This window comes from Callospermophilus lateralis, chromosome 12 (genome assembly GCF_048772815.1).
Source record: "Callospermophilus lateralis isolate mCalLat2 chromosome 12, mCalLat2.hap1, whole genome shotgun sequence".
In the NCBI taxonomy this organism is placed as follows: domain Eukaryota; kingdom Metazoa; phylum Chordata; class Mammalia; order Rodentia; family Sciuridae; genus Callospermophilus; species Callospermophilus lateralis.
This window is the reverse complement of record NC_135316.1, coordinates 31,026,280-31,053,429: the sequence shown is the minus strand read 5'-3', so window position 1 is coordinate 31,053,429 and position 27,150 is coordinate 31,026,280. Positions and strand designations below refer to the sequence as shown.

Genomic DNA, 27,150 nt, shown 5'->3' with positions numbered 1-27,150 from the left:
TGCAGAGGACAGGGACTTTAGAGGTTTTTACTCTGTAATTTCTCTGTCATCCTTAAGGAAGCTACATTTTTTAATGTTAGACTGTATTAGTAATTATTTTGGGGGTCATCAGTCACCCTTATTCATATCCAGAGGTTACATTCCAAGACATGCAATGGATGCCTGAAACTTCAGATAGTACTGAACCCTATTTGTACTGTTATTTTTCTATACATATATACCTAAGGCAAAATTTAATTCTATAAATTAGGCCCAGCAGAAGATTAACAACTATAACTAATAATAAAATAGGGCAATAATAAAAATAAACCATAATAGAAATTATGTGAATGTGGTCTCTCTTCCAAAAGATCTTGTACATCACCTCTCGTGATGATGTGGTAAGATGCAGTGCCTGCATGATGAGATGAAGTTAGGTGAGTGATGTAGGCGTTGTGACATAGCATTAGGTTTTTTAAGGATTACTTGACCACAGACACAGCAATACTGTGACAGTTGATCTAATAAGCCAAATGGCTACTAATGGTTGAGTAGTGTATACAGTGTGGCTTATTCACATCCCACACAAGACTGAGCAGGATGGAGAAGGTGGGGCAGTGGTTTTATCATGCTTCTCAGAACAGTGACAGTTTACTTTTTGAATTGTTTATTTCTGAAATTTTTCATTTAATATCTTGGGATTGCAGGAAACTGAAACCACAGAAAGCAAACCACAGATAAGGGAGAAGCTACTGTAATGGTCTTGGCTAGTTAAATCAGCACAGTTTATTTTAAACCTGATATTTGAATGAGATACAACAAAAGATGATATATTCAGATTCTAAGACATAATATTAACTTATTTTTGTTATTCTTTGTGGCTCTTCCTTTAAAAATTATTAGTTTTCAAAAGTGAGTTGGCATGTGACATGGGATAAAATATGGCAAGGCAAATGTCTGTTAGTTCAATGCCTTGGTCTCCTGGCTGTGGAGGTTAAATAGTAACAAGCCTTAAATGTAATTTTAGTCTCAATACTCCCAAATCTGTACATACTTGTCTGGAAAATGTAACTTCATTCTAAAGGTCATCAAGCTTGAGTCTTTGGGAATTGTGATGGACTCACTTTAGAAAATGATAGAATTTTAGATTTGACCTCAGATATGACTGTTCTGAACTATATAACATTTGTTCATCCTCAGCAATTTCTCTTTTTGAGGTTAAAGAGCAGTCACCCAAGACTGTAAGGATAAGATCTTTTATACTGAGCCATTCTACAAGATGAATTGCAGGCTGGTGGGAGCAATCTGCTAATATTTTCTGGAAATAGCTACTTGTAGTTCTTTCATTGGGTAAAATTTCATAACTTTCAATTACTAGGAAAACAATTTAATGAAGAGACATTAATTCAGTAACATTTGTTTTACTTTTCTTAGTGAACCTCAGTCGATGTGTTATGTTGCAACAGCCAATCTGGATGGAGAAACAAATCTAAAGATACGGCAGGTAAAGACACTTTTTCTTAACTAATTTTATATCTGCACCCACAATGTCAAGTTTTGTCAGTAGATGTTGTCTTTTCCACAAAGAAAACACTCTTACCACTATTTAGTGGATATAATTTATCCACATCAGGTTATTCAAAGGATTTTTAATTATTATTAGCATTATTACTAACTATAGTGTATTAGTATTAGTCATACTATTGTTATCAGGGATTTACATGGATGTGTATTGTTGTTAGGAAAAAAGTAATGTGCTATGAAATTCATGTCACAAAAGATTATATACCTGTATGCATATTGCTTTGAGCTATTTCTATTAGTACTTTGGTGATAAAACTAATGTTGTGGCTAACTATGGTAAATAGATTAAAGTAGGGTTTAAGAGCTGTGTTCTTGCATACCACTCTTTTAAAAAGCATCTTCATAGAAACATGATTATGAATGTAAGGAGATGGTTTTACAATTAATTTGTTAGTCATGGGAAAAGGACATTCAATTCTAAGCCAACTCCTCTGTTCTATTTGTTTAGTAAGGAAGCTGTTGGTCTTACATTTGTCTGTTCACATGTTTGTGTGCTAATTTTTTGGGAAATTTTAATTAAAAATGGGAAAAAATATAAAATAAAGTAACACATCATTTTTGTAAAAATAATAAAAACAATACAGAAATGTATGTAGTCTATTTAACTCTCTTCCCTGTTTAAATTCCACTTTTATTTCCAATGGTAATCATTAATAATAGTTTAGTGGTACTTTCTAGATTTTAAAAAGTTTCAATTATGAGCTTTTGTTTCTGGGAAGGTGGAATAGACATACTTTTCCTGTTAAGTACAAATAATAATATTGGGCTTTATATTGAAAACAAACGTAGGACGACTCTGAAAGGCTGGGGGAAGGTGGCGATAGAGAACAACATGGTGGTGGGGTTCTTGGGTTTTTCTTTTACTTTATATATCTCAGGCTTGTAACTGAAGAAGAACAATGAACACAGACAATAAACAAACAAACAAACAAACAAACAAATCCTTAGCAAAAGCCTGCTATTTCTAGTCAAAAGACCAGGAAAGGGACAGCCTACCAAGATAGAATCTTGATATCTGGACTGTAGTGAAGCAGCCCAGTTCTCCCATGAGAGTGGTGTCCAAGAAGCTAAGTAGGAAGCCATGACTTTCATTCCCCTTGGTGGTAATGAGGGCCTTCCTGATTTTTAGTGGAAGTGGAGCGAGAGACCAAGTGGACAGCAGTACCAAGGCACTCCAACCCCTTCAAGTCAGGGAGGTGAAAGAGAAGGCATGGATGAGCCTTGACTGGCTATGATGGAAAGGCCCCCTTCACCTATCAACAGAGGCCAGTTCTTTCTCTTCCACTTTGCAATATTGAGGTTGTACTTGTTTCATGTGCTGGAGTAGTGTCAGGCAAAGATAACCAAAACAGGTTTAAGTAAGTTCCAGAGTTCCATTATATAATATCCTAAATTTCCAGGTTATTATTTTTAAAAATCACCATTGTACCTCAAACCAGAAAGTTCTGAAACTGAATAGGAAAAAAAGATGCCAACATCAAGACAATGGATGTATTAAAATTATCTGATAGAGGACTGAGGATATGGCTCAAACGGTAGTGCGCTCACCTGGCATGTGTGCAGCCCGGGTTCGATCCTCAGCACCACATACAAAGATGTTGTATCCGCCAAAAACTAAGAAATAAATATTTTAAAAATTTCTCTCTCTCTCTCTCTCTCTCTCTCTCTCTCTCTCTCTCTCCTCTCTCTTTAAAAAAATTATCTGATAGAGAGTTTAAATCATCCATCATAAAAAGTTTTAATGAGTGATTACAAACATGCTTGAAACAAATAAAAACATAAAAACTCTCCAGCTGAGAAACAAATTCTCAGCAAAGAAATAGAAGCTTTAAAGAACCAAGTGGAAATCTTAGAAATTAGAATTACAATAATTAAAATTAAAAACAAACCGTAAGAGATGGGCTTAACAGCAGAATGGAAGGAATAGAAGAAAGAATCAGTAAACTGTAAGATAAAACAATAGAAATTACCCAATTTGAACAGCAGATAAAAAATACACTGCATAAAGTAAGCATGGCTTCAGGGACTTCTGAGAATTTAATTAAACAGCTAACTCTCATGTCACCAGAGCCTTGGAAGGAGGAGGAAAAAAAGAATGGGCAGAAAATTTTGCCCAAAGATACAAACTACAGATTAAAGAAGCTGACTGAACCAAAAAAAGGCCCAAATGAATCTATATCAAAACACATTATAAGAGAGTGGGATGTCTGGCTTCTGATCGGGATCCTTCTTTGCTTCTTTGCGCTAGCCACGAAAGAACGAATTAAAAATGGGTGATGTTGAGAAAGACAAGAAAATTTTTGTTCAGAAGTGTGCCCAATGCCACACGGTGGAAAAGGGAGGCAAGCACAAGACTGGGCCAAATCTCCATGGACTGTTTGGGTGGAAGACAGGTCAGGCTGCTGGATTCTCTTATACAGATGCCAACAAGAAGAAAGGCTCACCTGGGGAGAGGATACACTGATGGAGTATTTGGAGAATCCCAAAAAGTACATCCCTGGAACAAAAATGATCTTCGCTGGCATTAAGAAGGGAGAAAGGGCAGACCTAATAGCTTACCTCAAAAAAGCCACTACTGCCTTATTTATTACCAAACAGAAATGTCTCTTGGCTTTTTTATGTGCACCATAATTTAATTGATGTGATACACCAGAAATCAGATCATGAATGACTGACAAAATTATTTTTGTTGGACAATCCTGATTTAAGTAAAACTTACTTGTAGTTAAATTAATATTTTGGTTATATTCCCATTTCAGTAAATTCTATCACTGTTTCCCCTTTTTAAAGTTGTGGTTGGACTTAATTAGTAATGTTCAGTATTTCACAAAAATGGTGAATGACATCTGAAAACTGGTTTTATATTTAATTTTATAGAACTGAATATGTGAATATGTTTAAAATATGGGGGAAATCCCTTCACTCTCTCAGAACCAAGCATGATTCACATTTGTTTCAATTTGTGCTCATTAGCCTATTAAAGGTTGAAGATAAGGAAAAAAAAAACACATTATAGTCAAACTTCTGAAAACAAAGAAAAATCTTGAAAGTAGTGAGGGAAAAGTGACACTTTACCTCTACAGTTTGATTAACAGCAGGTTTCTCACTAGAAAACCATCAAGACTGGAAGACAGTGGCACACATTTTTCAAGGCTTAAAGAGAAATGTCATCCCAGAATTATAGCCAGCAGAAGTATCTTTAAAGAATGGGGGAGAGACTGGAGGGAAGCTAAAACCTTTTCAAATGAAGAGAAACTAAGATCTCTTTTAAAATAATGGTTAAAGAAAGGTTTCAATTTAAAAACAATTTAAAGTAAGGTAAACAATTTAAAAAGTAACATAAGTATGGAATAAGGAAGAACGAAAATGGCAAGTAAAAATAAGGTTAAATGTAATAGGCTTTATTTTTCTTGACTTTTCTAAATTGTTTGATAAATGAATGAAAAATTATGAAACTGATGTTCTAAATATATTTATGATATGTATCATACTGGAATAAAGTAAAAGGTTGTAAAAGGAAGCAAAACTTCTATGTTTTATTCATACTTGCAAAATTATGATACAAATAGACTTTGAGAAGTTATATGTAAAACTTAAAAAAATCACTAAAAGAGCTATATGAAAAGATACTCTAAAAATGCTATTTAAAAATCAAAATGGAATTCTAAAAACATTCAAGTAACACATAGGAAGTAAAGAAAAACAGAAAAGTAAAAAATGGAGGAAACAAAAAAATCTAAGTATATTAAATGTAAATCATCTAATTAACCAATTAATCAACTAATTAATCTAATTAAAAGACACAGGCTGGCATAGTGGACAATGGTATGTTGTCTATGAGAAATCACTTTAAATATAATGGAATAGGTAGTTTAAGAGCAAAATAATAGAAAAAATATATAAAGCAAAATTTGATAGAAGTCAGGAATGACTATATTCATATCAGATAAGGTAGTTTTTCTGATAAAAGAAAATTACCAGAGAAGCTCATTATATAACGATAAATGGATCACCCCACAAATAATGCATATGATTCTAATTTTTATGCATCAAAAATACATAGTTGTGGGCTGGGGTTGTGGCTCAGCAATAGAGCCCTCGTCTAGCATATATGAAGCACATAATGATAAATAAATAAAATAAATGTTTGTGTCCAATTACAACTAAAAAAACTTTAAAAAATATAAAGTTGCAAAATGTGTGAGGCTAAACATTAATAAAAATTAAGATAATTATATAAGTCCACAATTGTAGATTTCAATAACTCTCTTTCTCATCAACTTACAGAAAAAAAGAGAATCCTTGATTATTATACAAGAACTCAACACCACAAAGTAAAAAGATCTACTGATAATTATGAAACAGTCACTAACAGAGTGTTTTAGAAATATACCCAACAACAGAAGGATATACATTATTTTCAGGTGGCCAAGAAACACCAAAATAGACAATATTTGAGTCATAAATATCATAAGACAAAAATAATTAAAACCACTGAAGAAACTAGGGAGGGAAGGAATGTATCTCAACGTCATAAAGGCTATTGATAGAAGCCAACATCATACTGAAATTATTTCCTTTAAAATTAGGAATAAAAAAAGGATGTCCATTCTCAGTACTTCTGTTCAATGTAGTTCTTGAAATTCCAGCTAGAGAAGAGAAGGAAATTAAAAAGACACAAATAGAAAAGAAGAAGTCAAACTATCTCTTTTTGTTAATGACATGATTCTATAACATAAGGACTCAAAAAAAAAGAAGACTTCAAGATCTGAGAAACAAGTCAACAAAGTAGCACAATACAAGATCAATATACAAATTTTAATAGCTTTCTTCTACTCCAATAATAAATCTTCCAAACTATCTCATTCAAAATAACCTAAAAAAAAAGAAAGAAAAGCAAAAAAGCTTAGGAATAAGTCTAACTGAGGTAAAAGACCTCTACAATGAAAACTATAGAACACTGAAGAAAAATAGATCTTAGAAGATGGAAAGACCTATCGTGTTCACATGTTCATGAATAGGTATTAACAAAAGCAATCTACAGATTTAATGCAATCTCCATCAAAATACCAATGATATTCTTCACAGAACTAGAAAAAAATCTAAAATTTATATGGAAAAATAAAAGACCCAGAATAATCAAAACAATCCTGTGTAACAAAAGTGAGACTGAAGGCATCAGAATACCTGATCTCACATTATACTACAGAGCCATGGTAACCAAAACAGCATGGTATTGGTATCAAAACAGACATGAAGACCAGTGGAATAGAGTAGAAGACACAGAGACAAATCCACTTAGAAACTGTCATCTAATACTTGACAAAGGTGCTGAAAGCATATGTTAGAAAAAAGATAATCTTTTTAAGAAATGGTGCCAGGAAAACTGGATGGATATCCACATGTAGGAGAATGAAACTAGATTCCCACCTCTCACCCTGTTCAAAAATCAATTCAAAGTGGATCCAAGACCTAGGAATTAGGCCAGAAACAGTGAAATTCCTAGAAGAAAACACAGAGTCAACACTCCCCATACTGGCACAGGAACCAACTTCTTGCTTATTTTAGTTTTTATTTGTTCTTTTTAGATATTCATGAGAGTAGAGTGTATTTTGACAAATCATACATATATGGAGTATAACTTCTCATTCTGTGGTTGTAAGGGGCTGACTTCTTTAATAAGATGCCTAAAACTCAAGAAACAAACAAACAAAAATCAATAAGTGGGATGGATTAAGTTAAAAATCTTCTGAACAGTCAAGAAAACAGAAGTGTGAAGAGAGATCCTACAGAATGGGACCAAAATCTTTGCCAGCTACTCCTTTGACAGGGGACTAATAACTGGGATATATGTAGATATAAGTAGATCTATATCTATCTATTTATTTATATCTTGAAGTTGGACATGATGGCACATGCTGTAATCCCAGTGACTCAGGAGACTGAAGCAGGAAAATCACAAGTTCAAGGCCAGCTTCAGTAAATTAGCAAGGCCCTAAGAACTTAGTGAGAACCTATCTCAAAATAACAAAATAAATAGAACTTCAATCCTATGGACTGGGGGTGGGTACTTAAAAAAACTTAGCTCCAAAAAACAAAACAAAACAAAACCCACCACACCACCAATAAATGAGCAAAAAATTTTAAAGAGATATTTCTCAAAAGAAGAAACACAAATGACCAACATTTCCTGCCCACATCCCGCATAGGTGATGGGAATGGAGTTCCTTTTGGTGGAATGGGCTGGCTGCGGAATAAAAGCTAAGAAAGGTAGGGCAGTGAAAAAAACCACAGGACACAGAAAGTAATTTTAAAAGCAGGACAGGCCAGCTGATATCTTACAGATTGCTCTTGCACACTAAAAAGAGCAACATGGAACTTGTGCTTGCTTTATGTATATGGGGGGAACATCAAAGGTTTTCCATGAAATGTTCTTTGCCAAATAAGGTAGGAGGGGGGCTGTGAATATCTACTCTCATGAATATCTAGAAAGAACAAATAAAAACTAAAATAATTAAGAAGTTGGTTCCTGTGCCAGTATGGGGAGTGTTGACTCTGTGTTTTCTTCTAGGAATTTCACTGTTTCTGGCCTAATTCGTAGGTCTTGGATCCACTTTGAATTGATTTTTGAACAGGGTGAGAGGTGGGAATCTAGTTATGCCCAACTCTGGAGCTATGAGATTGGTCTTCCTAGTAGAATGGAGATAGAGGTCATGTGCCTTGGGCACCAATCCATTGCACACGGGTGAGGAGCCCGGATAGTTCCCAAGGAAGAACCCAAATCTCCATGGCTCCATAAGAAGTGAAGACCCTCAAGTAATTCACAGATGCCTTCCTGCAAAAAAAAAAAAAAAAAAAAAAAAAAGTTCAGCTTCCTTAGCAATCAAGGAGATGCAAATCAAAACTATACTAAGATTTCATTTTACCCCAGTTAGAATAGCAATCATCAAAAATATAAATGATGATGATGATAATTGCTGGTGAAATGTGGGGGGAAAATATACTCTTATACATTGTTGGTGGATCTGCAAATTAGTACAACCACTTTGGAAAGCAGATTCCTAAAACAAAACAAAACAAAAAGTCATATAACCTAGCTATCTCACTCTTTAGTATTTATCTGAAAGAATTAAAATCAGCACACTATAGTGATACAATCACTTCTACATTTACGGCAGCACAATCCACAATAATGAAGTTATGAAACCAGCCCAGATGCCCATTGATAGATGAATGGGTAAAGAAAATGTAGTAATATACACAATAGAGTTTTACTCATTTAAAAAGAAAAATGAAATTGTGGCATTTGCTGGTAAATAGATAGAAGTGGAAAATATTATGCTAAGTGTAATGTCAGTCCCAGAAAGTCAAGGGTTGAATGTTTTCTCTTAGATGTGGAAGCTAGAGAGGAAAAAGGAATAAAAGGAGTTTTCATGAAAATAGAAGGAAGATCAGTAGAGTAGGAGTGGAGACCAAGGCAAAGGACAGAAGGGAAGGAAAAAAGGAAGGACCGGGTAATGAAGCTGACCAAATTATCCTATGTGCTTGTATGAATATATCCCAATGCATTCCAATTTTTTATAAAACTATAATGCACCAATTTAAAAAGTAAATAGAAGGAAAACAAAGTAGAAGGAGATCAGGGGAAATGAAGAGGGGGGAGAGAAAGAAGATTTACTGGGGATTGAAAGAGCAAATGATGCCATATGCATTTATAAATATATCAGATATGAACTCTATTGTTTTTTATAACTATAATGCCATAATAAATTTTTAAAAAAATGTTTAAAAATCCAAGCATGTATATTTTTAAAAAATTAAGAGAATGATATGTGTTAAGAGAAATTAAATATATATGTGTTAAGAGATAAGAATCTATGTGTTTGGTGCTGGAAAAACTGGATCTCCATATATATGTATATATGAATGACCTATCAACCTACACAAAAGTCCAATCAAAGTGAATCAAAGACTTAGGAATTAGATAGGAAAGTTTGCAAATGCTGGAAGAAAATATAGGGCCAACACTCCATCATATAGGTGCAGGCACTGACCTAAATTCAAGAAATAAAATCAAGATAGATAAGTGGGATGGCATCAAGTTTAAAAGTTTCTGTGCAGCAAAGGAAAAAGTTAAGAGCATGAAGGGAGAGCCTACAGAATGGAAGAAAATCTCTGCCAGCTTCTCCTCTGACAAGGTATTAATATGCAGACTATATAAATAATTCAAAAAACGTAATACCCCGAAAACAAAACAAACAGTCCAATTAATAAGTAGGCAAAAGAACTAAAATTACATTCCTCAAAAGAAGAAATTCAAATGTCCAACAAATATACAAAAAATTGAACATTTTTAGCGAAGAGAAATGAAAATTAAAACTACACAAAGATTTCATCTCACTTTATTCAGAATGGCAATTATCAAGAATACAAATAAAAGTAAGTACTAGAGAGGATGAGAGAGGAAAGATACACTCTTGGTGAGGCTGCAAATTAGTACAACCACTCTGGAAAGTTGTATGGTGATTCCTTAGAAGACTAAGAATGGAACTATCATATGACCCAGCTATGCCACTCCTTGGCATTTATCCAAAAGAATTGAAATCAGCAGATAGTAGTGACAAGTCACTTCAGTGTTTATAGCAGCACAATCACAACAGCCAAGTTATGAAAACAGCCCAGATGCCTATTAATATATGGATGAATAAAGAAAATAGGTATATATACACAATGAGTTTTACTTCTCCACAAAGAATAATGAAATTGTATCATGCTAAGTGAAATAAGACAGACTCAAAAATTCCATTCTCTCACATGTAAAAGCTAGAGAAAAATAAGAGAAAGAGGGTATCTTTATTAGATACCATAAAGATATAGGGAAGATCAGTGGAGTATAAGAAGGAAATTAAGAGGGAGAGAGGAAGGAAGGGAAAGGGGAGGAAAAGTGAAATGAATTTAACAAAATCACATATGTACATATATAAATATATCACAGGGGAATTTCATTTTTATGTGCATGTAGAAAGCACCAATAATAAATAAATAAATAAATACGTAAAAGGCAGATCCATAGAGTAGAGAGGAAGGAGAATAGGGAAAGGGATGAGGGGAGGAATAGGGGAAGGGATGAGGGGAGGAATAGGGGAAGGGAATCAGTCCTGAAATGGAGTAAATCAAACTCCATGTATATATGATTTTGTCAAAATGAACTCCAATACTATGTGTAACTATAATGCTCTAATAAAAAGACTATATATGTTAAGAGAAATCAAGAGAATACATACATATACATTTTTTCTTTAAAACAAAAACAAGCTACGGACTTGGAAAAAATATTTGCAAACCACATATCTGACAAATTATTGTTATCTATAATATGTAAATAATCTCAAAATTGAACAAAAATCAAAGCATATAGAAACTAGGTGAAAGACATGAGGAGACATTTAACTAAACAGGATATACAAATGGCAAATAAGTCCATGAAAATATTTTCTATAACATTAGCTAGTCTTTAAGAAAATACAATTAAAACAACAGTGAAACAGTGAAATACCCATCAGAACAACCAAAATAAAAAAATAGTTGTGATGTTAAACCCTGGTAGGATGAATAAAACTATACCATTCATTCATTGCTGGTGGGGAATATATAATGGTACAGCTACTTTGGGAAACAATTTCCAAGTTTGATATGGAGTTAGAAATGTACCTAGCATATGACTCAGCAATTGTACTCCTAGGGATTTATCCCAGGGAAATGAAAGCTCACATCCACAAAAAAAGCTATGTACAAATATTTATAGCAGTTTTATCTGCAATAGCTACATGTTCTCTTATATATGAATGGTTAAACTAATTGTGACACATTGATACTTATTTTTGCATATTGATCTTACCATCAACTTATTAAACTCTCATATTTTTATGATCTTAAAATATAATGTGTAGGCTTTTCTAATAGTCAATTATTTTTCTAAAAGTAGGGTGATCATTTTTTTCATCAGTTTTACATATTTACACAGTAGAAAGGAGAGTATTAGAATAGAGTTTGAGGTTTTAATGCTTTCTAGAAATTTAACATAAAATTCTATTACTACTTCCTATTTTTAAAAAATGTGGAGTCATTTTAGACATTTCCTTTCCAATAAAAATTCCTCATCACTTCCCCCCCCCCATTTCATTTCATTGCCTAAAAGTCCAGACAATTAAAAATAAATTTCATGTTAATACTGGTGACTTATTCTTTCTTCTGACTAATGAAATTCTATCATTTCATAGTCATGCATGATAGTTGCTTTCATGCTTTGGTAGATATCCTCTACAATCATGGGGAAGATGCTTTAACTTGAAGTTTACTAAGAAACTTTTTCTACAATCTATGTTAAAGTTTTTACTAATTTTTTAGCATCTATCAATGGGATGATACCCTTTCTTATGTAATTCATTAATTGTATGCTTGAGAATATGTTTTTTTTTTATTGGTTGTTCAAAACCCTACAAAGCTCTTGACATATCATATTTCATACATTAGCATACATTAGCTTCAAGTGAGTTATGAACTCCCTTTTTTACCCCAAGTACAGATTGCAGAATCACATGGGTTACACATCCACATTTTTACATAATACCATAATAGTAACTGTTGTATTCTGCTACCTTTCCTATCCTCTACTATCCCCCCTCCCCTCCCCTCCCATCTTCTCTCTCTACCCCTTCTACTGTAATTCATTTCTCACCTTGTTTATTTTCCCATTCCACTTACAACCTCTTATATGTAATTTAGTATAACAATGAGGGTCTCCCTCCGTTTCCATGCAATTCCCCTTTTCTCTCCCTTTCCCTCCCACCTCATGTCTCTGTTTAATGTTAATCTTTTCTTCCTCCTCTTCCTCCCTGCTTTATTCTTAGTTGCTCTCATTATATCAAAGATGACATTTGGTATTTGTTTTTTAGGGATTGGCTAGCTTCACTAAGCATAATCTGCTCTAGTGCCATCCATTTCCCTGCAAATTCCAAGATTTTGTCATTTTTTAGTGCTGCGTAATACTCCATGGTGTATAGATGCCACATTTTTTTAATCCATTCATCCATTGAAGGGCATCTGGGTTGGTTCCACAATCTAGCTATTGTAAATTGTGCTGCTATGAACATCGATGTGGCAGTATCCCTGTAATACGCTCTTTTAAGGTCTTCAGGGAATAGTCCGAGAAGGGCAATAGCTGGGTCAAATGGTGGTTCCATTCCCAGCTTTCCCAGGAATCTCCATACTGCTTTCCATATTGGCCGCACCAATTTGCAGCCCCACCAGCAATGTACAAGAGAACCCTTTTCCCCACATCCTCGCCAGCACTTGTTGTTGTTTGATTTCATAATGGCTGCCAATCTTACTGGAGTGAGATGGTATCTTAGGGTGGTTTTGATTTGCATTTCTCTGACTGCTAGAGATGAAGAGCATTTTTTCATGTACTTGTTGATTGATTGTATGTCCTCCTCTGAGAAGTTTCTGTTCAGGTCCTTGGCCCATTTGTTGATTGGGTTATTTGTTATCTTATTGTCTAATTTTTTGAGTTCTTTGTATATTCTGGATATTAGGGCTCTATCTGATGTGTGAGGAGTAAATATTTGTTCCCATGATGTAGGCTCCCTATTTACTTCTCTTATTGTTTCTCTTGCTGTGAAAAAACTTTTTAGTTTAAGTAAGTCCCATTTGTTGATTCTTGCTATTAACTCTTGTGCTATGGGTGTCCTATTAAGGAATTTGGAGCCCGACCCCACTATATGTAGATCGTAGCCAACTCTTTCTTCTATCAGACGCAGAGTCTCTGATTTGATATCAAGGTCTTTGATCCATTTTGAGTTAACTTTTGTGCATGGTGAGAGGAGGGGGTTCAGTTTCATTTTGTTGCATATGGATTTCCAGTTTTCCCAACACCATTTGTTGAAGATGCTATCCTTCCTCCATTGCATGTTTTTAGCCCCTTTATCAAATATAAGATAGTTGTAACTTTGTGGATTGGTCTCTGTGTCCTCTATTCTGTACCATTGGTCCACCCGCCTGTTTTGGTACCAGTACCATATGTTTTTGAATTTTCAGGAAATACATGTTTTTCTCTTCTGGGAACTGTTTGTTAATGTTTTTGTTCCTTTTTCTATTGGGATATTTATAGAATTTCTTTATTTTTCTTTGTCAGTTATACATATTACATATGTCTTCTTCTAGTTGTTAACTTGTTCTGAAACATTCTTTAAGGTGTCTCCTGATAAACAAATTCATCCCAAATTATTTCAATGTGGGTTTATATCATGTGTATATGCCTCAAAATATTTGTATTACATTTTACATTTGTTTGACATTTGGAAAATTATAACATTTTAGAATTAAAAGTCTTTCATTTTAAGTAGTTAAATTTATCAGCTGTCTTCTTGTATCTTTCAATTCTGTTGACAAGATGGATGACAGTTTGATTCTATCTCTTGATGTTGATTTTATTATTTTCTCTATGGAAGGCTGAGATCTTTTTGGGATAAAGTTCAATGATTCTCCAAGTCCTAACTTGGGACCAGAAGTATCATCATCCTCTAGGATCTGTTAGAAATCCAAATTGTGCCACTCAACCTTAGACCCACTAAATAAAAATACTCTGGGGATGAATTCAGCAAACTTTATTTTCACCAGACGTCATAGGATGAATCTGATGCATACAAAAGTTTTGAACCCCTGTTCTAGATTCTTGTTACTCAAAATATGATCCATAATTTAGCATTGTTTTAGTTATCTTTTTGTTGATCAAAAGACCTAACAAGAACCATTTAGAAGAGGAATAGTTTATGTTGGCTCAAGGTTTCAAGAGTTTCAATTTATGGTCAACCAACTCCATAGTTCCAGGCCCAAGGTAAGGCAAAACATCATGGGGCAGAGAAAAAACAGCTCAGGACAGGCAAACAGGAAGCACAAAGAAGTCTTCTCACAAAGGACAAAATGTAAACCCCAAGGCACACACTCCCAGTGACCTACTTCCTTAGCCACACCCTACCTATTGTTATTGCCCTGTTAATTAACATCAGTGGATTAATTCACTGATTAGGCTATAATTCTCATAATCTGATCATTTCTCCTCTGAAAATTCTTGTGTTGTTTCACATGTGTGTTTTGGGGAGACAACTCATATATAAACAAGCATCATCAGCTACATATATAAATGTATCAAACATTATATGGTGTTAGATTATGATGGTTGAACTTTAAAAAGTGAAATTTTCAGTAGAGAATAAAATTTGACTTTCCACCTATTTCAATTTAATTAAAATTATTTGTAAAATTTCACTTTGTCAAAGTCTTCTAGAAAAGTCTATATTAAAATTTGGTTGGGTATTTTACATTCTTAGTTGACTTTCATCATCATCTTTTACTAACTATTGGAGACTTGAAGCTTTGCCAGTATATAAAACTTTTATTTTTATTTTTCTCATTCTGTTTTTTAAAAATAGGCATCATTAGAAGTTGCTGGGATGCTAAAGGAAGGACAATTGGTAAACTTAGATGGAAAAATTGAATGTGAAGAACCTGATCGTCAGTTTAATAACTTTGTTGGAACCTTGTATTTAAAGGGTAAAAGGTATCATTTTTCTCTTTTCAAGTATTTTTTCTCCCTCTTCTGGAGCACAGTTTGTTGCAGTTTCTGTTCTGTCCACTAATAACATTTGAAAGCATTATAATTATTTACATTTTCCTTGACTTTGAAATACCCTGAAGCTCCTGTGAAAATATTGAAAATAAGGAAACGATACAGCATTTTCTTAATCAGGATACCTGTGTTAGTCAACTTCATGTCACTGTAATAAAATACCTGAAACAATTAACTTGTAAAAAAGAAAAAGTTTATTATGGCTCATAGTTCTAGCCCAAGATTGGGTAGACTTTTGGTCTCTGGCAAGGGTGACATATCATGGAGGGAGTGAATGGCAGAGAAAATTGCTTATGTCATGAGCCAGGAAACAGAGAACAAAGTTAGGAAGAGTTAAGTTTCCACAATTGCTTCCATAAGCCTCCAGTGACTTAAAGACTTTCCACCAACCCCCACTTTCTATAGGTTCCAACATCTCCCAATAGCACCACCCTGAGGATCAAGGCTTTAACACATGGTCATTTGGGGAATATTATTCATATTTAAACAATAGCAACCAATAAATGCTATGGATAGAGAAATCAACTCCAAGTTACCTTTGACTATAAGCACTGAGCATTATCACATGGAGTAAATCAGTGAGAAGAACACGGTTTTGAAAGTGACCAAGGATAAGCCAAATGGACTTGGTTTGATCATAACGGAGAGGTCTTCTTTACTGTTGCTCCAGTCCTATGCACTTCGTAGACTTTTTAGGAACATATTTTATATGGTGGGTCAATCTAGTGCTGGAGGTAAGGAGGACAAGTAAATATAGCAGGCTGAACCTGTTTTCTGTGCTCTGAATTACCCCACGCAATCCCTTCTATAGGTTACTAAATTGATACACTACACAGGCATTGGTCTACAAAACGTTCTCGGACAATTTTTTTTAAAGCTGTGATTTTTTAAAATTATTTCTTACATGACAATAGTGGAGTACATTACATTCATAATTTTTTTGCATTACAATTCTTAATACACCTTTATACCACAATTTATCAAATCTCTGTTTGTATATATGATATGTTGACATCAAATTCACATCTTCATACATGAATTTTGTGTAATGATGATCGTCTCTTTCCACTATCCCCTTCTCCCTCCCTTTCCTTCCCACCCCTATTCCCTATCTAGAGGTAATTTTCACTCATGCTCTCCCTCCCTACCCCACTTTGAGTCGCCCCGCCCCCTTATATCAGAGAAAACATTCAGCATTTTTTTGGGATTGGCTAACTTCACTTAGCATAATCTTCTCTAATGCCATTCATTTCCCTGCAAATGCCATGATATTATTCATTTTTAGTGCAGAGTAATATTCCATTGTGTATAAATGCCACATTTTTTTTTTATCCATTCATCCACTGAAGGACATCTAGGTTGGCTCCACAGTTTAGCTATTGTGAATTGTGCTGCTATAAACATTGATGTGGCTGTGTCACTGTAGTATGCTGTTTTTAGGTCCCTTGAGTATAGTGCAAGAAGAGGAATAGCTGGGTCAAATGGTGGTTCCATTCCCAGCTGATCAAGGAATCTCCATACTGCTTTCCAAATTGGCTGCACTAATTTGCAGTCCCACCAGCAATGTATGAGTGTGCCTTTTTTCCCCACATCCTTGCCAATACCTGTTGTTGTTTGTCTTCATAATGGCTGCCATTCTTACTTGGGTGAGATGATATATTAGAGTAGTTTTGATTTACATTTCTCTGATTGCTAGAGATGATGAGTATTTTTTCGTGTATTTGTTGATTGATTGTATATCCTCCTCTGAGAAGTGTCTGTTCAGGTCTCAGGCCTATTTATTGATTGGATTATTTGCTTTTTTTGGTGCTTTTCTTGTTGAGCTCTTTATATACCCTAGATATTAGAGCTCTATCTGATGTGTGAGGGGTAAAAATTTGTTCCCAGGATGTGGGCTCTCTGTTCACCTCACAGATTATTTCTTTTGCTGAGAATAAACTTTTTAGTTTGCAGCCATCCCATTAGTTGATGCTTGGTTTTAATTCTTGCGCTATAGGAGTCTTATTAAGGAAGTTGGGGCCTAACCCCACATGATGAAGATTAGGGCCTACTTTTTCTTCTATTAAATGCAGAGTCTCTAGTTTAATTCCTAGGTCCTTGACCCATTTTGAGTTAGTTAACTTTTGTGCATGGTGAGAGATGGGGATTCAGTTTCATTTTGTTGCATATGTATTTCCAGTTTTCCCAGCACCATTTGTTGAAGATGCTATCCTTTCTCCAGTGCATGCTTTCAGCACCTTTGTCTAATATAAGATAGTTGTAATTTTGTGGGTTAGTCTCTGTGTCCTCTATTCTGTACCATTGGTCTACCAACCTGTTTTGGTGCCAGTACCTTGCTGTTTTTGTTACTATTTTTCTGTAGTATAGTTTAAGGTCTAGTATAGTGATACCACCTGTTTCATTCTTCCTGTTTAAAATTGCTTTAACTGTTCTGGGTCTATTATTTTTCCAAATTTTATAAGCACTCTAGGCTTAAGAGATAGTTTCTATCTAAAATTTATAATCATCATGACTTTGGAATGGTGAGCAGTAGACACCAAAGAAAATTTTTTTTCATGCTCTTTTAGAAATAGGTGACTATATAAAGAAACATCTATTTTATTGTCATTTTCTTCCAGAGTTGAAGTTGCCAAAAAGAAATATATGTAAGGTGAAGGCTGGTTTTAAATTCTGAGTCACTGAAGCCAGATATCAGTCAAGAACAATTTAGAGGAAGGAAAGTTTGTTGGGGGTTTATGGTTTTAAAGGCCTCAGTTCTAATATGGCCAACTCCATTGCTTGGGGCCTAAGGTGAAGCTTTGCATCACAGGGTGAGATCCTAGGGCAGGAAAGCATCTCAGTTCATGGCATGGTCAGGAAGGAGAGAGAGAGAGAGAGAGAGAGAGAGAGAGAGAGAGAGAGAGAGAGAGAGAGCCGAGACCACAGGGAAGATGAGCCCTTTGGGGGTACACCTTCAGTGACCCACCTTCTCCAACTGTAAAGGATCACCTGTGGAGAAAACCTATGAAGAGGAGCACAAAAGAACAGACAGACACAGCAGACAGACAGGAGGAGCAGAGAGGAGTGAAGTGGTGAAGAAGAAGTGCAGAAGTGAACTCAAAGAACACATACCTCCTGTTGCCATGACTATATTCTAATTAGTGTTTCTTTAACCCGAGTGCCAGCTGAGATAAGGTCCAGGTTAATACAAACACAGAGCCCCTTCTCTCCAAGGACATGGTTAAGGAAACTAGGTAGTGCCTGCATAATTGTCTTATTACCTCAAAGGGAGGAGGCTGGGCATTCCAATCCTGGGAATCAGGGCTCCAGTTACCCCCTGGGAGTTTGCTCACTGGGGGAATGCTCCCCTGTCTATTTCCATGGTCAGAATACCTACATCCAACCATACCCCACCCAACAACAGTTACTACCCAGTCTATTCAAACTCAGATGGATTAGGCTACAATTCTCACAATCCAATAATTTCACCTCTGAACATTCCTGCATTAACATAGGAGCTTTGGGGGAACTTCCATCTTCTATCCAAACCATAACAAGGCCTATGCTTTTTTATCACACTGTGAGAAAAGGACTTCTTTGGTACTTTATAAATGCTCTTTCTTATTTTTAGTCCTATTTCAGTTGGTCCTGACCAGATGTTGCTGAGAGGTACACAGCTGAAAAATACACAGTGGATCATTGGTATAGTCATTTACACTGGATTTGAAACCAAATTGATGCAGGTAAAATAGTCTGTGATGACAAATTTTCTGATTCTGGATGTTTCCTTCTGATTATATTAAGTGAGGGAGTTTAGTATATGTCTTTTGAATTCAGGAGGCTCATTCCTCTTTATTACTCTGAAATTTAAAGGCAGGTTCATATTATACCTCTCATTTTAGATATTTCTTCAGCTTTTTAAAATTATTTCTTACCAGATATTTATTACCAAATTGCAATTATCTTGTTTTTACAGTACAATTCTGTATGTGTGTGTATGTTTGTGTTTGTGTATGTGTGTGTATTTTGTTCTTTGGATATATGTGCATGTGTGCATGCTGTGTGAACATGAATAAATGTGCTATTGTGCAGAATTCCGTCAAATCACCTCTCAAGAGATCACAGGTTGAGAAAGTAACCAACATGCAAATCCTCATTTTGTTGCTACTACTCTTTGTGATATCTGCAGTGAGCTGTGTGGGAGCCACAATTTGGAACAAAATGTACCTGGAAAACATTTGGTACATGGGAATTAGTGGTAAGTGTTTAAGAGTTCAAGAAGCTGCCACTTTGGGAAGTTATGCTTTTAAGATAGGGACTTTAAAGACTTGTTTCCCTGCTTTTGTTTAAAAGGGAGATACTTATTCTAACAATTTTGGCTGGTGTCATTTTTTTTTTTTGAGAAAGTGATTGTAAATTAGTACTAGAAACAATGTTCCCTTCTTAAAAATTTTAAATCTTTATTTATTTTTTTAAAGCTTTATTTTTAATTGAGAAATAATTGCCTTTATATATGCAGTGCAATATGATTTTTGACATGTATACATTGTAGAATAATGTAATTAAGCTAACTTTTATATCCTTAACCTCACATACTATTTTCTTGTTCTGAAAACATTTAAAAGCTTCTCTTTTGGCAATTTTCAAATACACAGTGCATTAGTATTAATAATGGTCATCACTAATACAATCAATTTCCAGAACTTATTTCTCCTGTTTAACTGAAACTTTATACTCTTTAACACAAACCTCCATTAAGTCCTTCTCCCTATCTCCCAGGCCCTGGAAACCACCATTCTACTCTCTATGTCAATGACTGACATTTTAGATTCTAAACATAAGAGTGCTGCAGCATTTGCCCTTTTGTGATTGACTTATTTCACTTAACACAATAGCCTTCAATTTCATCAATGTTTTTACAAATGACAATATTGCTTTATATTTTAAGGTCAAATAGTATTTCTCCTGTGTGGGTGTGTGTGTGTGTGTGTGTGTGTGTGTGTGTGTGTGTGTGTTTGTGTGTGTCTCATATTTTCTTTATCAATTCTTTGCTTGAAAGACACTTAGGTTGATGCTGTACCCTGGCTTTTGTAACTCTACTGCAAAAAAACGCAAGAGCGCCTTATCTCTTTCACACACTAATTCCTTTCCTTTGAATATATACCCAGTGGAGGAACTGTTTGATCATATGATAGCTCTAGTTTTAATATTTTGAGGAAACACCATAGCATTTTCCAAAATGGTTGTGCTAATTTACATACCCCCTAATGGTGTACAAGGGTTCCCTTTTCTATCATTCCTTGATACTACTTGCTATTCTTTTATAAAAGTCATTCTACCAGATGTAGTATGCAAACTCATTGTGGTTTTAATTTGCATTTTCCTGATCATTAGTGATATTGAGCATTTTTTCACATGCCTATTTGCCATTATATATCTTCATTTGAGAAATGTCTGTTTATGGCCTTTGCCCATTTTTTAATTGGGTTGCTTTCTTGCTGTTGGGTTTTTGAATTCTCTATATATTGTCAATATTAGTCAATTATGAGACATATGGTTTAAGATTGTTTAAAAATTATTAGGACAATTACACATAGTAATGGCATTCCAAAATACAGGAGAGAGATAGGACTCAGGGAAGAAGCACAAGAATGTGAGCCAGACACACAAGGGTCCAAGTCTTAAGCTCTAACACTTAGTGACTATAAAAATTTTGATGAGGCTTTTCCTTCACTAGGCCTTGCTTCCCTCATTTGAAAATGGGAATAATACCTACCTCATCAGGTTTTGTGTGTGATGTACATTGATGAGAAAATGAGGACAGTGGGCATTGAATGGGGGGATTCATTTATTAAATCAATTTGCTGTAAGTAAAGTATTTTTAAAATTTTTAAATTTGTTCTTTTTAGTTATACATGACAGTAGATGTATTTTGACATATCATACATACATGGAGTACTCACTCTTGTGGTTGTACATGATGTGGAGTTACACTGGTCATGTATTCATATATGAACATAGGAAAATCGTGTCTGATTTGTTCTATAGTCTTAAAATGAACTAGTATATGGCATTAAAAGTTCAGCATTTTTTTAAATTAATGTATTTCTATGTTTCAGAGTAAAGCATTATATACTTTCTGGCTTTTATAATCTGTCTTTGAGGATCTTGAACTATTTTAACCTCCCTTATGTAGACCTGTTTGGGAGCATTTTAGGAATAAAGAAACAGTTATAATCTCTGTAGACAGCCTCAAAACCTGAGGCAGGTTTATTCTTATGCTATGGGGATTTCCAGATGTTCCTTGTCCAGTTTTGGTTTTCAATGTTATAGATTTTAGATTACTTTCAAAAGGCAATCTGGATTCAAATTTCCTTCTTCAATTTGCTCTAACACAAGGGTGTTAATATTATCTGTATTAGTCAGTTTTCCATTACTGTAATAAAATTCCCCAAATAATTAACATGTAAAGAGAAAAGGTTTATTTTGCCTCACTGTTTTAGTGGTTCCAGTTGGCTTTGTTGTTTTAAGGTAGCATTTCATGGTAGAGCAAAGCTGCTTACATCTAGAGACAGGGAGCAAAGAGATGATGGAGGGGACTAGGGTTTCACAGTTCCCCTTGGAGGTATGTATCCAATGACCTAAGAACTTCCCATCAGTACCCCCCACCTTTAATGTTTCCATTATTAACCAAAAAGTTCACCCTTGGGCCTTTAACATATGGGCTTTTGATGGACATGCTATATCCAGACTATGACATCATCTTATTTTGGACATAAAAAAATAAATTTATGTTCAAACTGAACAAAAGTTACTGATATTTTGGTTTCTATAAAATTTGTCAAGGTTGGTATGCCACATAAATAACCTCCTCTTCCCTTTTCTGTCAGACTTCTTTTTTTTTTTTTGTTTTCATAATACATTTTTTTTAGTTATAGGTGGACATGATATCTCTATTTATTTTTATGTGGTTCTGAGGATTGAACCTAGTGCCTCATATGTGCAAGGCAGGCACTCTACCACTGAGCTACAGCCCCAGCCCTCTGCAGACTTCTTGAAAGAGGAGATGACTCTTATTGTTTCTATTTCTTAGTCACTATAGTGTCCATATTAAAAGTAGTTATGTACACGTGACACTTACTTCAGTGGCATTCTATTGCCTACACTGGATTGGCATATCACTGCTTAATGGCCCACTGCTTGTACTTGTGAGTGGTTTTATTGACATAGCCATGCCTACTTGTTTTTGTGTTGTTTGAGGCTATTTTAATGTCACAGTGGCAGAGCTGAGTAGTTGCAAAGGAGATCCTCTAGCTGTTACTAAAAATATTTCCTGCTTCCTGCATACAGGGTCAAGTTAAGCCTCCTCCAGTATGCCAATACCAGGACCTTTATTACCTTATCCATTCCTATAGTATGATATACTCCTACTTCCTCCTCAGGACTTAATCTCCATTAACAAAGCACTGCTTGCTTTTTGGTATCTTGCAGGAACCTTACATTAACTGGCTATTGATACCTCCAGGTCTTTTGTCCAATGCTCCTTTGGGCCTCAAATTCACCTCTGGTCCCTTTCACCTGAACACCTAACACTGCTCAATTAGGCCAAGATGAGGCAGTATCTTCTCTTGTGGCATTTCATGACTTACTTCTCCCAGTCTTTTTACTTAGGAGTTCTCTGGGTTCTTTTTTTTTTTTTTTTTTTTATTCAAAACATTACAAAGATTTCAGAATCACATCGGTTACACATCTATTATAATATACATAATAGAATTCATTCCATTTCCATGTTTCATGATTATTGCTTATTTGCCCCCAACCCTAGATTGTGAATTTTTTATGTATGTCTTTTAAAAAATGCTTTTATTAGTACATTATACATAATAGTGAGGTTCATTTTGACATAGCTAAACATGCATGGAATATAATTTGCTTTATTTTAGTCCCTAGTACTTCTTCTTCATTACCCTCTTTACTCTTCCTGTTTCCCTTCCTCTATGCTCCTGATCCTCCTCCTAATTATTTATTTTTTAAATATATTTTTAGTTGTTGATATACCTTTATTTTATGTATTTTTTTATATGTGGTTCTGAGAATTGAACCCAGCGCCTCTCACATGCTAGGCAAGTGCTCCACCACTGAGCACTCTACCACTGAGTGTTCCAGCCCAATTTATTGTTTTTTAATTAATGCTTTATAGATATACACAATGATGAAATTCACTATGTTATATTCAATGTACATAGCATAATTTGGTCAATTTCATCCCACCTTGCCCTCTTTCCCCATTCCTTCTCCCTTCCCCTCAATCTTTTTTTTTTTTACTCCATAGTTTGCTCTTCTTTTTTCATAGAAATCCCCACACTTTTTGTTCCATTTATTTATTTTATTGGTTCTTTTTATTTATACAAGACAGTAGAATACATTTTGACATAATTATATAAGCATAGAATATATCTTGTTCTAATTCAGACCCAAGTGCCTCTCCTGAACAGACACTTCACAGAAGAGGAGATACAAATGGTCAATAAATATATGAAAGAATGTTCAATTTGAAAATGCAAATTAAGTGAGATTCCATCTGAATCCAGTCTGAATGACAATGATCAAGAATACAACAATAAATGTTGATGAGGATGTGGAAAAAAGGGGCACACTCATACATTGCTGGTGGGACTGAAATTGGTGGGACCACTCTGGAAAGCAGTATGGAGATTCCTCAAAAAATTAAATATGAAACCACCATTTGACCCTGGTTATATCATTCCTTGGTGTAAATCTGAAGATATAAATGTATACTACAGTGATGCAGCCACATCAATGTTTATAGCAGCTCAAGTAACAATAGCTAAGCTATGGAACTAAACTAGGTGTCTTTCAACAGATGAGTGGGTAAAGAAAATTGGGTGTATATACTCTAGAGAATATTACTCAGCCATAAAGAAGAATGACTTTATGTCATTTTGCCAGTAAATGGTTGGATCTGGAGCCTATCATGCTAAGTGAAATAAGCCAGTCTCACAAAAATAAAGGTCAAATGTTCTCTCTGATATATGGAAGGTAACACACAACGGGGGTGGGGTTCTGACGACAATTGTAGGGCCTGTGAATGAAGGCTCTCTGTAGGTGTCCTGTGGGATAGAAACCTCCACTTGGATGATGGAGATCACTGGGATACCTTTCCTGTGACTTGGGGAGAGTGACAGTTGACCATCATTTTTCTGAACTCCTACATGGCTGGCAGTTTTGGATTTGCTGAGTGCCCACTCCCCTCTGCTTGGACTTTTTTTGTAGTGGCTATAGCTAAACACTTGGCAGTTATCTGCAATGTGGAGCCTTTGGGTGCGGACTTTCTGTGGACATACTGGCATGGAAGCTTCCACCACGGCTGAGACAGATCACTGGCATTTTACCTATTAGTGTGATGGAGTTAGGGTGTCAGCCCATCTTTGCCTCAACTCCTGTGGAGGCTGTTGGGGAGCACTGGGTTGGGTTTAGCACTCCCTGGGTGTGATTTGTTGTCAGGTCAGCTCCATTCCACTTCCCTGTCCACAGTAAAGGGGAGGGGTTTGGGCAGCATTCAACTAATAAAGATCTCTCTGCACTTCCAGATGGGTTACTCAGACAAGACCATTCAGAAACTTTCCCTGTGGTTTTATTTGTAAGTGAGGAGAAGCTGTATTGGTTTACTTTCTTCTAGGGAGACTGGCTAGCTGTGGACTTTACAGAATGATTGCCCTGCCCCAGCACAGCTTTCAGCTCACACTGTGTGATCCCCTTCACTCTTTGCTGCTTCTGTCCCATTTTGACTTGGTTTCATTTTCTTTCCAACTTTGTTAAGGAAGTAAATTTATGGGTTTTTTCTTTTCTTCTTTGTCTCTTTGTTAACCCTCCCTTCTGAGTTTGGGTCAAGGACTTCTGTCCTTATTTTCTGCTCTGGTAACCAAATTCCAAGTCCCTCCAAATCTCAAGATGTCCAATGTTGAGTTTTAGAGTGTTTACTCTGTTGCTCATCATGCTTATCAGTTGGTCTTTCACTACATGTTTTTCTGGGCTATGGCTGATCAAGAGTTGCTGCCTAGATTTGCTCTGCCATCTTCTCTCTAGATTATGCATTTTTAAAAAATATATATTTTTTTAGTTGTCAATGAACCTTTTTTTTTTTTTTAATTTACTTATATGTAGTGCTCAGGATCGAACCCAGTGCCTCACACATTCCAGGCAAGTGTGCTACCGGTGAGCCACAGCCTCAGCCCTAGATAATGCATTTTTGAGAACAGGAATCATTGTACCCTTAACTTCAAGAACATTTTTTTTATAACAGAAACTCAATAATTAATTGACTAACTATAAGAAATAATTTTTGAGTTGACATAGAACTTTATAATGTTCTAGTCCAATTTCTTGACTTACTGCTGCGAAACTGAGATTCTATATAGCAACCAAAAAGTACAGATGTAGTGAGTGGCATATTTGGAAAAAGAACCTAGAATTGGTTCCAGACTATATCAATATGCCCAGGATACTCTAGTTCAAAAGAAGAGGACACTTGTTGGATTAAAGTTATAACTGCACTTTCAATAATTAATAAACTTGGCAAAACACTGAAAGTTTTGTCTTGGTTTCTCTGTCTATAAAATGGTCATAATAAAATATCTACCTCTAGTTTTCTTAAAAGACTGATTTATAAATATAAGGTAAATATAACAGTATAATCATGGCAAATAAGGAAATGTTAGTAAACTTGAGGTCATAGAGTTTGAAAAGATGTGACTTACTTTGAAGTTGATGTAATTTAGAAATCTAGATTTTGCTCCAATTGTCCGACATTACCAGTATGTTTCTCTAAAAGAAAAAAAAAAAGAATACAAGATTTTTAAATTACAAGTTAAAATAGTTATTTAATTTTAATCAATTATATGAGTTTGTGTTTGGCAAAATGTAACACTTCTACAAAATAATTTGGCTATCTCTTTTTAGTTATACCCCATACCCTATGTAACACAGATATATAAACAAAATATAAGACTGAGATGCAAGTTTTCAGAACAATATATATAATTCAGTGTGTAAATGTCCCCTGAACACCTACTAAATATTTTAAAGTCACTTTCTCTGAAATTAGGTTGAATTTCTTATTGGAAAATTACTGTCTCAAACACACAAATGTCTCTTGAAAATATGAGTATACGTATAGATTTTACAAAGCCTCCCATTTACCTCTTTTTTGGCCTTCACTACTTTTGTTGAATTTTAAAAAGTATAATATAAGTACCTATTTATACGCACATGTTTTAGTTTCCTTAACTAAAGTGAAGTCTGTCTCTGACTTCACACCCACTGTTACTTCCAGCTACAACGTCCTCCTCATTCCCTTCCTCGTATCTCTTGCATTTAGCAAACTTCCTTCTCCTTCAAACTCCGCTCATCTCCTTTTCTGAGATGTTCCTGTCTGAGATGCTGGCCCTTTTCTTTATGTCATTGTCACCATGCTCAATGTTCTGTGCCACCATGGAATTCCTCACAGCATCTTCACTGACCTGGCTTTCTTCCTCAGGCCGCATCCTGAACTCCCTGAGAGCAGGGTGATCTCGAATCTCAGTACTTCCCACACTCCTCATGCATGGCTGCTATTTGATTAATTTTCATAAAAATATTCATTTTGGGGTCAATTTTTAATCATGATTTTCATGGAAAAATTCCACAATTCTAATAAAGTGGTGATTCAAATGAGGATAAATGAAACCATTGTCTGAAGCTGTGACATAGTTCTGCTGATTTTTCTCCACAGGTATCACCCCCCACAACCATGTGTTTGATATACTGGTATTCATTATCTTGTACCATAATCTTGTTCCCATCAGTCTGCTGTTAACTCTGGAAACTGTGAAATTCATTCAGGCCCAGTTTATAAACTGGGT

General features: G+C 35.1%; 1 protein-coding gene and 1 pseudogene across 1 annotated transcript in view; both read left to right on the top strand.

Moving 5' to 3' along the window:
* LOC143411831 (phospholipid-transporting ATPase IB-like) overlaps positions 1-27,150 on the top strand; it is a 178,694-nt gene that overhangs the window by 23,254 nt on the left and 128,290 nt on the right. The window contains exons 7-11 of the mRNA XM_076872702.2: positions 1,414-1,483; positions 15,054-15,181; positions 18,861-18,972; positions 19,322-19,487; positions 27,021-27,148. Coding sequence (XP_076728817.2) covers positions 1,414-1,483; positions 15,054-15,181; positions 18,861-18,972; positions 19,322-19,487; positions 27,021-27,148 — 604 coding nt within the window. The remainder of the gene's footprint in view (positions 1-1,413; positions 1,484-15,053; positions 15,182-18,860; positions 18,973-19,321; positions 19,488-27,020; positions 27,149-27,150) is intronic.
* On the top strand, positions 3,768-4,194 carry LOC143411783 (cytochrome c, somatic pseudogene; annotated as a pseudogene).